The following is a 16,089-nucleotide window of genomic DNA, read 5'->3' as shown; positions in this document are numbered from 1 at the left end:
TTTAAAAGATTTTAAGTAACTTCTACACCCAACATGGGGCCCAAATTTACAACCCCAAGATCATGAGTCATGTACTAAGGGGTGTCTGGGTGGCTCAGTGGGTAAGTGTCCAACTCTTGGTTTTGGCTCAGGTCATGATCTCAGGGTCAGGAGATTAAGCCACCCCCCCCCCCCATGCTCAGCAGGGAGTCTGCTGGAGTCTCTCCTCTCCCTGTGCTTCCTGCTTGTGCTCTAAAATAAATAAATCTTGGGGATTCCTGGGTGGCTCAGCGGTTTGGCACCTGCTTTCAGCCCCGGGCGTGGTTCTGGAGACCTGGGATCGAGTCCCATATTGGGCTCCCTGCATGGAGCCTGCTTCTCCCTCTGCCTGTGTCTCTGCCTCTCTCTCGTTTCTGAATAAATAAATAAAATCTTTAAAAAAAATAAAAAACATATAAATAAATAAATCTTAAGAAAAAAAAAGTGTGAAAAGTGTGTGTCCTACTGAGCCAGCCAGGCGCCGCTTGTCCCTTTTGGGGACAACTCTTACAGGCCCAGAGCCCAGTGCAAGACTCACCGAACACTTGCCATGAGGGAAGACTCAGACTACTTTAAACAAACACACACACACAGCATTTCTATGGGTCACTGAGGCCTTTTTATTCTGCACATAAAACCACTGGGGATCTTGCCTGTGGACACCTTGAGATTATTACATAAATAGACCTGGCTCCAGATGCTTGGTGGAAGTGAGGTGAGAAAGCAATGATTTGGACCAATCACATGTTTACAGAGCTAGCGTTCCCAGCAGGGTTCCAGATGGTCAAGTCTGGCTTCTGTAGCAATTCTAAGGAAGCTTTGAGAACATCACAGGGAAGGGAGAGGGCAGCTAACTAGCACAGGGCCCTGCCACTTTGGGCTGGGGGCCTTGAGCTGCCCGGGGGAGCAGAGGTCTAACGAGCCGACTCAGGACCACAGGGTGCGCCACCTGGACCTTACTTGGCAAGGGGGTTTCTGAAGCTTCTGCCGGCGAACTTGGCCTTGCTACCCAGTTCCTCTTCAATTCTTGGGAGGCAGAGGAGAGAGAGGGGGAGGGGGAGGAGGAAAAGAGAAGTCAAACATCTGTCCCCAAGGCCCACATCCCCCACCCAGAGAGCAGGGACCACCCTCCTCTGGATATGGCTGCTCAGAGGCAGCAGGAAGAGAGGGGCATTTGGCTCTTGTGTCCACCCAGCTACCCCAGCAAGTGGGCCACCCATCGCTGCTTCCGCTTCCCAACCTGCCCCGCCCCCAGCATTTCCCAAAGACAAAGTAGAAAAAAGGGCAGAAGTGCTAGTTCTTGGAAGAGAAAGAAAAATGTTTTTAATGAAAGGACAACCCAGTTTCTTTAGAGGTGGCATAAGGACACACACTCGGCGTGGATGTTACAGAATGACCCTGAATCCCCGGCACTCTCGTGGCATGGGGAGAGCAGGTGGTTAAAAAGTAAACAAATGTTTCTCAGAGACCTATACTCAGGTATTTACAGGTGAAATCTTAGAACTGGAATGTGCTTCCAATTCTCCAGTAGAAAAGGAGGAAACATAGTGTATGAAGACAAGCCCCGTGGGAATGCCGACAGCTGCCCTGTGTGGGTCACAGGGCAGATGTCCCACCAGGCACCATTAAAGCAAAGGGTAACCAGGCTGACTCAAGACTGGAAAAAGGAACAAAAAAATAGACAAGTCTCCATGTTCAGGGGCCCCCAAAGACCCATTATGGTAATAAAAAGGGACCAGAACATCCAAAGGCACTGGGTTCCAGTGGGAACCTGCCTGTCCTGTCCCCCTTCTCTGAGGCCCGGTCTCCTCACCCACAAAACACAGTGCTGGACTAGTCAATCACTAAGGCTTCCTGCTGGCTCTAAAAATTCTAGGACCACATTATCCAAAGGGGGACCTGTTCCCTCTTCCACCACAAGATGGCAGCATGGTCCAGCTCTGGGCCCATGCCTCAGGGGATGTAGGTTCTGAGCTGGGGCCGCCCCTAAACCAAGGGCCCCCACCTGCATACCCCCCATAGAACCAGGGCTCCCCCTGGAGGATGGTGCCCACACACTCAGTGAAGGTTGGCTTCCTTTTTACCTGAGGATCTGGTTGTACTTGGCCAAGCGCTCAGATCTGCATGGTGCACCCGTCTTGATCTAGAAGGGAAAAGAAAGGTCACTTGTATTTGTCATGGATGCTCCATCTTCATGGGCATTTTGGGCAGAAAGGAGGGCATCAAGGGGCATCCAGGATCCCATCCTCCCCCTCCTTCTTGGCATGTTGCTGGAGAAGCTGAGGTCCCAGAAGAGTTAAGCAGCTCTTTACCTGCCCAGTGCAGAGTCCCACCACCAGGTCAGCGATGAAGGTATCTTCGGTCTCCCCGGAGCGATGCGACACCATGACGCCCCACCCATTGGACTGGGCCAGCTTGCACCTACAAGGCAGGAAACCACCGGATGGTTGGGATGGTGTGACTCCCATTTCCTGGGCCCTGCAGTCGCTCTGGCCCTCCTGATGCCAGGCCTCAATACCCCCAGTGGGAGACCAGAGGCAGCTCAGGGCCAGGAGCTGCCATCAAGCCCTAAACCCTGGGGACACAGACGTTCACCTTCCTCCCCCCTCGCAGAGCCCTGAGGACCTTCTCAGCCCTCTAGGTTACTTTTTAAAAAGTGGGTTCAGACTCCTTGAGGGGAGAGGCTTATCTCCCCAGACAGTGCCTATGCCCGATGTTTTCCACCAAAGATCAGGTCGTGAGTCTAGAACCAAGACTGGACAGACAGGACTGGGCCACAGCTGCCTAATACCCCAGTCTCCTTGGCGCCACTGCAGATTTCAGAAGCCACTTGCTAGCTTCCATCACAGCTCTAGCCAGGTGCTCTGGCTGACATGCAGTACCTTGTTCTGACAGCTGAGCCCTGAAGGGACTTACGCCTGAAGAGACTCGGTCACAGAGCCAATCTGGTTCACTTTAAGCAGGAGGCAGTTGCACGATTTCTCGCCCACAGCCTTGGAAATCCGCTTTGGGTTGGTCACGGTGAGATCGTCCCCCACCACCTGGATTCCAGCGCTGGCAGTGAACTTCTGCCAAGCTTCCCAGTCATCCTGGTCGAAGGGGTCTTCGATAGACACCACTGGAGAAAGGAGAGCCATGTGTGGTCGGTGAGACCCCTGTGCTGACTGCCACCCGAACCTCCTCACTTGGCCTCACCCCTCTCCTGCAGGACAGGACTGGCTCCCCGTGTCCCCACCGACTCCTGTGACAGGGCACCAATGTCACCTGCAACCCTAGGACCCTACAGACGCTAAGTGGGACACTTCCTGTCCAGGGTGGCTTGAGTTTAGTGCCCATGAGAAGAGAAAAGCTGTGGGTTCAGGAGACTGCGGAGCTGGGCTCGCCCTGGCTCCACTCTGAGCATGTTCTCTAACTCTGTTCCAGCAGGGGCTCAGACTTCCTGGTCTGATTCTTGCTCCGTCACCTGCTAAGCACCCTCGGGCCGATTACTAACCCACTCCGTGCCTCAGTTCCCCTCGTGAAACAGCAGGAACAGTCCCTACCCTGCGTGCGTGAAGTGACACAAAGCCTAGAGGAGCGCCAGCTCACTGAGTCACCCATGGGCAGTCAGCGGGCTTGAGGCTCGCTCTGCTCACGAGCCAGGACAGCCTTTGCTCAGGAGGCTGTGATAGGGACAGAGGGCTCACACACCCTGGAGACCACCTACCACCTGAGGTCAGTGCTGGCTGGCACCCCAGAACCACCTGACTCCACTGCTCCGCCAGTGCCCGCCTGCCCTGCTCACCTGGGTAGTCCCTGATGAAGGACTTGTAGAGGTCAGCCAGCTGGTCAGGCGTGATGTACCTGCTGGGGTCATCAGGGGACTTGAAGTCCAGGTCATACTTCCCAGACCTGAAGAACTCAGAAGCAGCTACGTCCATGCCGATGACCACCTTATCGGTGTAGCCAGCCTTCCCGATGGCATTCTTCAGCAGTTCCAGAGCTGGAAAGAGGTTGGCGACAGGATTGGAAACCAGGCAGGTGGAGAAAAAAGTTCCCTTCAGCAGCTGCCAAATGGGGAGCTCTAACAGAATGACCATGAGGTACCCTGACCCCAATCGTCGCTTTGACGAGTCCAGTACTTCTTTCCGCATTGGAGCAAGAAACTGCTGGAAACGGCCCCCAGCAGACAGCCAAATGGAAAATTCAGTCTCTCCTCTCAGAGGGTTTCTTGCTGACACAATGCTCCCAAATTTAGCAGCCAGGAGTGACTGTGCTGGTTGAGATTGTTACAGTGACCAGCTGAGAGCCACTGTCCTAGGAACCTAGGAGGGCAGCATAAGGGCAAGGCCCGGCCTCTGGGGCCTGTTGTCTCCAGCTCGAGGGTGGCCTCGCACGGCAGAGCTGCCCGGACAGAGGCGGACAGAGGCACTCAGCATCTGCTCCCCACCACAGATCTCCAAGCTATCCCATTAAACCACGTGAAAGGGTCATTTTTTGTAGGTCAAAGTAGCTGAGCCTCAGCATTTCATATGACTGACCCAAAGAGCAGGATGGATGCTTTTTCCTTTACTAGTTGTCCCTGAGACGACAAAATGTGGTTGAACCCTCCTTTCCTTCTAAAACAAAAAGCTCAGCTGTGAGTTCTCTTAAGACTCTCTGTGCCCTACCCAACTCTTACGTTGAACCCTGTGCCTAAGGGCTCCAAGCAACAAGGCACTGTGTGAACAGCCCTGTAGTGAATGAACTCAGGGGGGTTCCTGGTCACGGGCTGGACAGACAACATCTCCGGGACACAGTGCAGACTTCAAACCTTTGCCCTTATGAGGTGGTTCAATAGCAAGAGAGCAAGTAGGGGCACCTGGGTGGCTTAGCTGGTTAAGTGTTTGCCTTCAATTCTGGTCCTGATCTGAGCCTTTAGTTCAGGGTCCTGGGCTCGAGTCCCTCATCTGGTTCCCTGCTCAGTAAGGGGTCTGCTTGTTCCTCTCCCTCTGTCCCTCCCCCGTCCATATTCTTTCTCAAATGAATAAAATCTTAAACAAGCAACCAGGCCACTCAGAAATCAAATTAATAAGCAAATTCCTTATTTTAACAAATAAAGTGCTAGCTTCCCCATCTGTTCCCAGAACTCTGCTTGGTGAACAGAAGGTGGAAGGACCAGAGCTCCCTGCATCACAGTTACGGCACATCCGCTAAGCGTGTGGGCAGTGCCACGGGATGTGGCGACTCCTCCAGAGCCTTTACCTTCTTTGTTCTCCAGGATATTAGGAGCAAATCCACCTTCATCGCCCACATTGGTGGCATCTTTTCCATATTTCTCCTTGATGACATTCTTCAGGTTATGATAAACCTCTGCTCCGATGCGCATGGCCTCCTTGAAGTTTGCTGCACCAACGGGAAGGATCATGAACTCCTGCATGGCCAGCTTGTTGCCAGCATGGGAACCACCGTTGATGACATTGAAAGCCTAGGGAGAGATGGAGAGAAATACAGCCATCTGGCCCAGAGAGCGTCCCCAAGCAGCCTCCTCATGACTGCATGGCTCACAATGTGGCTCTGAAATGCTCACCAGGTATCTCCCGCTAAGAGCAACGGTCACCACCAGGTGTGCTTACTGTCCTGAGGACCAGCTATGACCTCAGCGAACATTCACAACCCAGCAAGTATGGTTTTCATTCCCTCATCAGCAGTAAGGGATGTGGGGTACAGGGGAGGCCAGTCCTCTACTCAGGGTCATTCTTAGCAAGTGGCAGGTGTCTGCACCCGAGACCTCCAGGGCCTGCGTGTGCCCACTGTGCTGGGAGAGTTCCATGTAGGAGACACCAAGATGTGGGAGGTCTTAGGTTCCCACAAAGCAAATACCCACAAGCTCCTCACTTGGAGTTCCAAGCCACTCACCGGAACTGGCAGGATAACTTCAGAATTGCCAGCCAAATCAGCAATGTGGCGGTACAGGGGCACCCCCTTCTCGACAGCCCCCGCCTTGCAGACAGCCAGGGACACTCCCAGAATGGCGTTTGCACCAAATTTAGCTGGAATAGAACAATTCAATTGAGGAATTTCATACTCCCAGCCGGCTTCCTGCTGACCTTCCGGCCTGCACCCCCTGTATACCATGGCCTGTATCTGGAACCTTTCCTCTCCTGACCACGTCTATTCCCCAAATCCGAACCAGAAACCCAACAGCTCTCCACATGAACTCATCTATCTGCTTTCTCCCAAGAGAAAGCCCTTTCTTTGGTCTGTGGAACTCTGGCAAATTCCACAAAATCTGCGTGCTGCTGTCACCTGGTATTGCTCCTGATACTTAGAAACGTGATTTATTCAGGTGAGGAGGAGGGCCCTGAAAAGCTCCCAGACTGACGCGCAGTCCTCAGTGGGGACCGCACAACCACCCCCAGAGGGTCGGAAGGTATTTGGGAGACACCAGCAGCCTCCACCCCGACCACTCACATTTATTCTCTGTCCCGTCCATCTCGATCATCAGTTTGTCAATCTTTTCCTGCTCCACAACGTTCACTTTCTGCGGGGAGAGGAGAGGGTCAGTCACGGGGGGGGGCGGGGGCGGCAGTGTCATACCCCTCACAGGACCTTTGCACTCCTATGACGGAACCCAGATAACTTTGGAACTGTGCAAAGTCCAAATCACTTCTATGTTATGTGTTTGGAAAGCAAAAAAAAAAGAAGCGGGGGTGGGGGGGGGGAATAGAGAGAAAACAGGAGGCACCAAAGCGCACGTCACTTGCTTTCCTGGCAGCAGGCATTTCTCCAAGGACTGGGGCCAGCAGTAAAATATGTCAGACATGGTCCCGGTGGCACCACACGGAAGCCAGAACTGCCTGGCACATGCTGACAAAGGTCACCACAAAATAGTGTGATGTGGGAATGGTACATAGCAGAACTCTGTTCACACAAATGAGCTGGGCTCCTCACAGGTTAAGTGACACCACCACCGCTCGGCTATACCCAGTGATGGCACACTTCCCCATCTCGTGGCAAACAGGACTTCTGCAGGCAGCCCAGAATCACTCAGCAAGATGCTTGATGTCAGCTCTAGATGAGTATTTCTGGTCAGAGTATAAAGCAATAAACTGGTGTCTTAAAGGGGCACCTGACTGACTCAGTCGATAGAGCAGGCAACTCTGGACCTTGGCATTCAGAGTTCAAGCCCCACGTTGGGTAGATTACTCAAAAACAAACAAACCCAAAAAATGGGATGCCTGGGTGGGTCAGTCAGTTAAGCACTTGCCTATTGATCTCAGCTCAGGTCTAGATCTCTGGGTCGTGAGTTTAAGCCCCAAATGGGTACCATGCTGGGCATGGAATCTACTAACAAAAACAAGAACCCCAAATCCACCCCTGCAAAAACTGGTGTCTTAAAAACTAACTCATTTATTGAATGTCAGCATTACTTTAAAAACTTCACAATTGATCATAATGTGTACTACTTATTATGTGCTTTATAAAAGGCAAAGAAAACCATCCCCAATTCCCATCATGCCACATTAATAATTTGACATTTGTTTTGACAAAGCACATTTGGCAGAAGTTAGCCATCATCCAGGAATGATGGCTTGGGGCAAATCCTCACTATGAGTTTGAAGATGGTCTCCCCTAGAGGGGAAGAAAAATGTCCCGGAAGGCCCTGGTCATTATGAGTCACGCCAGGCAAGGGCACCAGGCACAAAGATCAGGGTGTGTGGAGGTACCCAGGAGACTGAGTTTGGGGCGTATGAGCCTGAAGAGCAGCAACGAGAAACCGTCTGGGACCAATTACCGAGTGCCATGAAGGCCGGGCCAAGGTGAGTGAGCCAGGGGGACATATCTCCACCTGCCACTGGTATACAGGACTTCAGGTGGGAAGGCCAGGGTTGGCCTCAGACCCAGAGAAGGCTCCTCTAGCCAGGGCTTTGCACATCTTCCCCGACCTGCACAAATGCCACCCAAATTATGGAGGGAGGGCCCTGGTAGGGAGGGGCTGTTGGGTTGTTTGGCCCCTCCTCCCTACTTCACCCACAGCAGCTCTACTCTTCTACACACTAAGGCTCCAAGTAAGATTTTTAACCACAGTTCCTCTGTTTCAAAAACAGTAGAAATATAGTAAATAATTCCATAGTTCATGAAAAATAGTCACCACAGATACTATGCTCAATGCCCAAGAGCTGCTCTTAAAATTTCGATTTTAACTTCCCAAAGGTCAAGATAGTTGGAGGGGAAAAAAAAAATTAAGGCCATGAGACGGTCTCCCGTCACTGTACTCCCAATTCCATGCGCTGTTAGATGTGGACACGCAGGCAGGGGGTGGATGAGAAAAGGTGAGATAATTCTCATGCACGACAGGGAATCCGACTGGCTACTTTAGCTCTCAGAATAAGCTCTTCTATAACCCGGAAAGCCCACTGGCCTGGGAGACGTTCTGAAGGCATTAATACATTAGTTCTCAGGAGGCAGGTCCTACCTTGCTAATCAGGGCAGGTGCAATAGTTTTATTGATGTGCTCAACAGCCTTTGAGACACCTAGAAGGAACAATCATATCAAATTACCGACATTAACGAAAAACAGGCTTGAGCAGCATTGAGCGAACTACCAATGACGTTAACCCAGATATCTGGAAGCCCACCCAAAGACCGTAAACGGGAAAGCTTTCAAATCCCCATTTCTCTGTGCCCCCAGAATCGGGGTACATTCTGGCCCAGTCTGAGTGCTCTTACCTAGGACCCCCAAGGATTAGAGCCACACACAGAGCAACCATCTCAGAATGTCTGAAGGGGGGTTAATCGGCAAGACCATGCACTGAGAACACCAGCCATAGAAACTACAGGATGTCCAATGTGTTACCTGTGTGCACAAGGCTGGTGCCAGGAACTCATTAATATACTTAACGGGTCTGGAGACACCTGACCAGTAGAGATTGACGGAGAAGGAAAAAAGACACTCAGAAGAGAACAGGCTGTGAAGGACAGGGAGTGAGAGAAAGAGAGGAGACAGGAAGGCAAAGCCCTGCTTCAGACCAGAACGTGCCTGGGCTGCGGACAACAGGAACCCTGGAGCAACTGCCTTTCTGTAGCATCATTGCTGCTTCACCAGCCCAGGGCTTCCCCAGCTCACTTCATCGCTGCCCCTCCCCTGCAATCTCAGATTTTTCCCTAATCACCCTCATCTGAAAATTTAATACCACAGACACATGGTACCTCCATACAGAGACCCTCTGGAGGGCCATATATCATGGGAATATGGTAGGAGATTTCTGCCTCCCCCAAGAACCAATTTCCATCCCTGGGTTGATCCTGGTCCTGCTGAGAATGCATGGTCTAGCCCCACCTGCTTTTCTGTAATTCGGCCACATAGATTCTGTCTATAGAAAGGTGAGCATTGCAAAAACAGGAACAGGTCAGTCTGCACTGAGCCCACCAGAGGCTGGCTTTGCCAGACCAGTGCCTCTGTGACTTCATCAACAGAAAGATCAAGCTACTAGGACTGATCTGTATGTGAGCCAGTGGTTAGACTTTCCAGAACTCTCCTGAGACCACACTCTCAAGAGACTGGGAATGTGGCATGGCTCTACGGTTAGTATTAGTTAACATGTCTTCTTACCCTTAGGTTCCCTGGCCTACTGGGAGGTTTCCAGTTTGGAGACAAACCGCAATAGAAGCAAGCATTAAAACTCTTGCCCACCAACTCTTTTAGGAAGGCTGGAATCCACAGGCCAGCTCTCCCAGCTGTCCTGTATACCTGCTCACCATCAACACTGCACCGGGGTGCCACCCTCAAATACAAGGCACATGGGGAGTGGGCTACAGGCGTGGGAGATGCAGCCACGCTTCACAGACATGGGCTGGGGCTCTGACTCTTACCTTTTCCCATGTAGCGTGTCTTGTCATTATCCCGGAGCTCGAGGGCCTCGTAGATACCAGTGGAGGCACCACTGGGCACAGCAGCTCTGAAGAGACCTGGATGTGGAGGGAGGGGAAAGAGTCACGATTGAGAAACACAGTTCAGCCCCTGCCCGGGTCCTGCCCCCCTCACAGATGGCATCTCTTCAGAAACATGCCACTTCCTTCCACCAACTGGGAGATTCAGACACTCGGCTTCCCCTGCCCCGCATGTTGGTACCATTCTCCCCTGTTGGCACCGCCCAACAGAGAGATGATGCAAGCCACTTTGGAGATTTAAGATTTTCTAGTAGCTATGTTGAAGTTACAAAGTAGAACCAAGGAAAATTAGTATTTTTTTTGAAAATTAATTTAATACCTTATTTATTCAAGTATATCCCAGAGATTATCATTTCAAACATATAACTAAGAAAACATGAGATATAAAGACAATAAAAGTAATAATTTAGTAACACTAGAACACAATGAAGTAGTGCATTATGCAGTCCTGCACACATAGAAACCAGCCACTGTGGAGCACAAACACGGCGATTCTTGGAGGACAGATTCAAGAAGGGTACCGAGTGATCTGGTTACAAAGGCAGGTAGGTTCAGGGCAGCAGGAAGTGAAGGCAGCCTCTAGAAGCTACTTGAAACTGTAAGGGATTTCCCCATCTGACTTAGGCGAAGGCAAATGAACAAAGAGGGAAAAATCCACCAGGTATTATACTCAAATGATGGGTCACCGTGCCTGTGGCATCGCAGGGACCGTGTGCACACAGCAGGACACGTGGTTTCCTGACACAGGCCCTGGCTTTCTGTATCCCCATCAGGCATTGGACGAGGTGAGGAAGCCATGAAAAGAAAGTGACCCTAACGTAACTATGGACTTTGTGTGATGATGTGTTAATGCAGGTTCAGCTGTAACAAATGTCCCAGTCTGGTGGGGAAGGCTGTGCATGTGTGGGAACGTGTATGTACCCATGCGCTCACTCTGTCCCTTCTGCTCAATTTTGCTGTGAACCTAAAACTGCTCTAAGAAGTATAATGAAAAAAAAAAAGAAAGAAAAAAAGAAAAAAAAGAAGTATAATGAAAAAAATAAGTGATGGAAGGTTAACAAACCCATGACTTCCTGCTTTTGAAAGGCACTAAGAGACACACAAGAGAAAGAGTTCCATTCATTTAAATTTCAAAAGATATTAATTTTAACCCTTTTAAAGTGTTTAAAAGGAAACGCTTCCTTCCCAAAAATCTTCTAATATCTTGAGTTTTTTTTCACTGTTGGTTAAAGTCCGCTAATTTCCAAATGGAAAGTTCCAGTCTAAGCATGCCAGTCTCATAAGACTAAAGGGAATTCCCAGCATCCTCTGAGAGCCCAAGGTACAAGGCATGAAGCACATGCTCAAAGAAACCCTGCTATGAGACACTCACCCAGCGGTGCTGAGCACATAGGCCTGCTGGTCAGAGCTGAGTCACAGGCTGTGGAAACTGCAGCCCTTCCCTTCCGCCCGCCCCTCCCCACCCTGCCTTGCCCTGTCCAGGAAGAAAACCTGGAGTCTAGACATCACTGAGCAAAACTTGCCTGTGTTCTGCCCCAGCTGACTTACTGTGTTTTTGTTTCATGTGAGCAAACTCCTCCAAGGGGGACTTAGAGCCAGGTAAGAAACAAGAGCCTCTGGAATGTGCCAATACTCAAATGTAGGAACAGCATCCCCAGTCCTTGGTCTAAGAATGATTTCTAGAAGCAGGAATGAGAATGCTTTGCATATACTGGCACTCTCATCTTTCCTTTCCAAGGAAGAAAGCTCCATTCAACCACACCAGATATGCTTGCTCAGGCAGAGCAAGCTGTGAAGCAAACCAGTGACGGGCCCTTTTAGGGATGAGGTACGATCTTACTTTACCCAACTCTCACTGACCTGGGAGCAAGTTGTTTTAGATACAAGAAGCAGCAAGACAAGGACCCCATGCCTTGTAACCCTCCCCCACCTCCTCCCATTCAGGAACCACAGCCTAGCACACGTGCACATCAGAAGGAAAGGCTTTTACAACAGACCTTTTCTTGCCCAAGACTCTGTTGTTTAAATTTTAAAAAGATGGGAGTGTGGGAGAGGAAGTCCTGAAACAAAGGTGCACCTACCTTTGGAGGTGTAGAGGTCAACCTCAACAGTGGGGTTCCCGCGAGAGTCAAAGATCTCCCTGGCGTGGATCTTGAGAATAGACATGGTGACTTTCTGTGGGGGAAACAGTTCATACTTCCCATAAACCATAATGCAGCCTTGGGTCATTCATTCAAAGAATCGCTTCTGAGGATTCCAGGACTAGAAAGAATTTGCACTGGACAGATACGGGATGCAAGAAGGCTGCCAAGAGTGGGGAAAGCCTGCTGTGCCCAGCTCTGCAGGGCCTCAAACCCCAGTAGTCTGGTGCTGGTCCTTTAAGCAAAGCAAGCCTGGAAATGTGTTGTCTGCACGCAGGATGGTTGAAGCTGAGACAGTCTGAAGCGGGTTACTGTCAATAGCTCCCACCGAGGGTAGCATGGGAATGGACCAAGGAGACTCGAAGGTCAGAAGCTAACCCATCCAGGACAAAAAAAATGCAAGGTGATACAAGGAGAGAAATCTGGCTTGTAGTGAAATAATGAATTCATAGTTGGGGACATAATTCACCAAGTTAAACTTGAGGTAGCCGTAAGATGTTCAGTCGGTGGATACTGGGATACTTAAGAAATTTTGAGGCCAGGAGTGTCCTTGGTCTGTACAATGTGGTCTTTGCTACTACTGCCAACTTCTGGGCCTTTCACATTTCACAGTACTTGGATCTTTAGCAAGACAGGACACACCAAAAATAACATCTAATTAGTATTACTTTCAACAGGCATTTTACCCATTCAAAAAAATTAATTATAGAATGTCATAATTGAAATCAAACTAGGATAAAGATTCTATCCTCAAATGTTAGGATACTCCAAGGGAGGAGGCTTTCCTTAAAAGCATCTTTAAAAAAAAAAAACAAACAAACAGATTTGCAGTTACAAAGAGGAATCACCTTAGTTCTCAAAGAAAGTCTTTTCACCTCCCGGCCCCAGGGGCTTCCAAGAAAGAAAGGACCTTGTAGGACTGAAGGCAGCCCAGTGGAATTGGGTTAGTGTTCAGAGCCATTATCTAGCTGGGCTCCTCTCCAGTATCTTGTCTGGAATGTTCTGAGGCAGCAAATGGCATCTTTTTTTTTTTTTTAATAAGTTTCAAAATTAGACAGTGAAATCACTTCGGGTGCATGGGGACTATTTAACAATGAAGTTTCATTCGTTAGCCAATAAAAAGGTAAAAGAAAGGTATCTAGTTTTTATTCACTATCCTACAAAAAGGCAAATTTGCTTAAATGTATTTTTTAATTACAAGATTTTAGTAACTTTGAGTTTTGGCAAATCATGTACCTGTGTCTGACGGCCACCACCTAAAAAAGTCCCCTTAGGCCCTTTGCAGTCACCCCCCTCCCATCCCCAGGCCACCATAGACTTACATTGTGCATTTAGATGCGCTTTAAGCACATCTTTATCACAATACATCCTCTTGCTGTTGTAAGATGTCCTTTCGTTTAATTTAGTAATATTAATACACAGCGACTTATTTCAAGCTGTGAAATTAAAAGTTCAACTTATCCTTAAATTGGTTAGAAAACTACTCCCGATGTCATTAAGGTTCAGTAAGCAAGGCCACCAAGAAGGGATGGCCTGACCAGGAGTGTTCACAGCTCATCAGCCTGGGCTGAACCTCGGACCAGGGGCAGCACGTGTGGACTGGGCAGTCAGGGCCTAGGGGTGTCCCCGGCCCCAATTCACACACCAGACAGGGAACTTTCTTAAAATATGTCCTTTTAACGTCAGATCGGTGGCCGACTGCCGAGAGCCCGGCCGGGGAGCCGGAGCAGCTCCTGCATTACCTGGGCGAGGTCGCCTGGACCGCTTTCCCAATTACGCAACGGTTCGGCCGCAGACCGCTGAAGGACAAGCGCCCTCTGAAGTTCCATTCATTAGAGGCGGCCCACGCCGTCACCAGCCTCCCGCCTCCCGCCCGCAGGCCGGGGCCCCCAGCGGGGCGCAGGGGCTGCTGGTGGGGGAGGGGATCGCGGCTTCCGGGCATCCCGTCCCTGCCGCTCCCTCCACTTTGGGAAAGGCCTGGCTCTAACGAGCCCCCGGGCTTAGGCCCGCACCTCCCCAAGCCCCTGCAGCGTCCGGCCCGCTGTCCCACAAGGCCCGCGTTCCACTCGCGAGCTCCCGTTAGCCCTGTGAACCCCTAATCTCGCCGAATCAGCTCCTGCCCCTCCGGCGGAGCCCGGCCCGCACGTGCCGACCCGCCCCTCCCACGTCCCCACCCCGGACCCACGCGCAGGGCCCCCAGGCTTGGGTGCCGGCTCGGCAGCCCTTCCTGGATTCCCTACCTGGCCGCCGATAGCGCTGCCCGGGAAAAAAGCAGAGGATGCCGCAGGCACCAAGGACGAGCGTTAAGCTGCGCGGTCCGGACGCTCCGAGGACCCGAAGCTCGTCTCAGCGCCGCCTGCCGCGACTTCCTGCCCAGCTCCCCGAAGCCCCGCCCACTTCCCCGCCCCCAAGCCCGCCCCCGCGGCGCCGCCTCGTCATTGGCCCAGCGCGCCGTCACTCAGGCCTGCGCTTCCCGGGAAGGGGCGGGAGTGTAGCGGCCCCCGCGGCCGGGAGGGGGCAGCGAAGACCCGGGGACGTGGAGCGGGGCGGGACTGGGGGGGTCGCGACTCCCCCCGCGGCTGTGTGGGGGTGCGGGCGAGTCCCTGCCCCGACGCCCTCCATTCTCGCCCCCGGCTGGGACCCCTGGCCGAGCCGGCCTGTGCGCCAGGGCCCCGGGAAGGGGCGGGGTGGCGCAGCCGGCATGAGGGTTTGGGGCTCCGGCACGTACTCCGAGTCCCGCACGCACGCAGCGTCGCTCCGGCGCCTCACGTCCGGCCCACGACCTTGGCGACGACCTTCGCGGCCCGCCCTCCCCGGCCGGCCCCGCCCCGCAGCGTGGGGCCGGAGACCCCGTCGGCCTGGCGACGTTGGCGGCCGCGCGCCTCGGTGCGGCTCGGGGGCCGGGTCTGCCGCGGGGCAGCGGGAACGCGGGGCCGCGTGCCGGGGGCCACGTGCGGCGGCCTGCGCCTGCGCGCTGCGCCCCTGCTCGCCGCGCCCCTGCTCGCCCCCGCCCCGCCCTCCGCGCGCCGGCCGGGCGAGCGAGTCTTTGTGTCTGAGCGTGGGCCAGACAACGGGTATGGGGTTGGGCCCGAGGTGGCAAAAAGGAAGTTTACTTCCGTGCAGTTAGAGCTGGTGCTTTTTGAGCCCTTCCGACGTGCCAGGCACTTCTCCACGTGCGTCCCAGGGTTAACGTTGCATCTGGAAGGCAGACTTCGTGTGCCTCCGTCCCTCCCCCCATCCCTTGAGCCATGCCTACGCTGATTTGGGGCTGGAATTTCCCACAGACCCGAGGCATTTCTCAGAGTTCAAAGCGGGTAGTATTCCACGGTAGTCTGGCAAGGGAGAAACAGGAGAAACGGTGCAGTGATTTCATTCACCTTGCTGGTGGAGAAAACGCCATTTAATGCTAAAATGCATTTTAAACTGCATTTAAAATCAGTTCTGCAGCACATTCTGCTCTCCAAGAAAGGGCTGAGGCGATTACTTCGTTTTCTGTAATCGTTAGATTTGTATTTGTCAGCATTCTCCTTGGTCTGGAAATCCGGAAGCTAAAATGATGTCCTATATCTCCGTATTTTCTGCATTGTTTTGCAGAGAGAGAGGGAGAGAGAGAGAGAGAGAGATTCAAATGTATATTTGAATTTAGTTATTATTTCTCCTGGTCAGCTGCAAAAACCGCTTTTCTTCCTTCACTGCTAACATTTTTATCTCCTGAGCTACTGGCTTAGGTTTCCAAGGCACTTGGTAAAGGGGGTATTTTGTTTCCTCTTGGCCAAGAAGCAAGAACTTTCGGATTATATTAAAGCAACAAGGAAATTGTAAAATGTTTCCTAAAGAATTATGTGAATTTTGCAAGCACAGTTTGTGATTTTGCCAGCCATGCTCTGATGTTTCAGACTGCTTAAAGCCAAGATCCCAGCCCCATGACTCAGCAGCTAAATCAGCTTCTAAGCCTTATAACTCTAAGGAAATCAGACACTTAGAGCTCATGTTCAGAGCAGTTTTAAGGTGTGGCCCT

General features: G+C 51.8%; 1 protein-coding gene across 1 annotated transcript; it reads right to left on the bottom strand.

The window, feature by feature from the left end:
• Positions 1–618: 618 nt before the first annotated feature.
• On the bottom strand, positions 619–14,445 carry ENO1 (enolase 1). Its single transcript, XM_055306444.1, has 12 exons — positions 14,312–14,445; positions 12,012–12,105; positions 9,853–9,948; positions 8,456–8,514; positions 6,451–6,520; positions 5,896–6,029; positions 5,242–5,464; positions 3,803–4,000; positions 2,935–3,136; positions 2,331–2,439; positions 2,103–2,161; positions 619–1,044 (listed from the first exon to the last, which is right to left on the bottom strand). Exons 2-12 carry the CDS (start codon positions 12,094–12,096, stop codon positions 975–977), a joined length of 1,305 nt encoding a protein of 434 aa, XP_055162419.1. The 5' UTR covers positions 12,097–12,105; positions 14,312–14,445; the 3' UTR covers positions 619–974.
• Positions 14,446–16,089: the final 1,644 nt, after the last annotated feature.

Source organism: Nyctereutes procyonoides, unplaced genomic scaffold (assembly GCF_905146905.1).
Source record: "Nyctereutes procyonoides isolate TBG_1078 unplaced genomic scaffold, NYPRO_anot_genome, whole genome shotgun sequence".
Taxonomy (NCBI): domain Eukaryota; kingdom Metazoa; phylum Chordata; class Mammalia; order Carnivora; family Canidae; genus Nyctereutes; species Nyctereutes procyonoides.
Note: the sequence above shows the minus strand (reverse complement) of the source record. Positions and strands in the feature narration are given on the sequence as shown.

Bases quoted from the DNA above. Each gene is read 5' to 3' on its own strand.
- ENO1 (XM_055306444.1), bottom strand. From the start codon at position 12,096: ATGTCTATTCTCAAGATCCACGCCAGGGAGATCTTTGACTCTCGCGGG. The intron at 2,440-2,934 runs GTAAGTCCCTTC...CCTGCCTTGTAG, and splicing joins GTGACCGAGTCTCTTCAGGC to GTGCAAGCTGGCCCAGTCCA. The intron at 1,045-2,102 runs GTAAAAAGGAAG...CTGCCTCCCAAG, and splicing joins AAGTACAACCAGATCCTCAG to AATTGAAGAGGAACTGGGTA.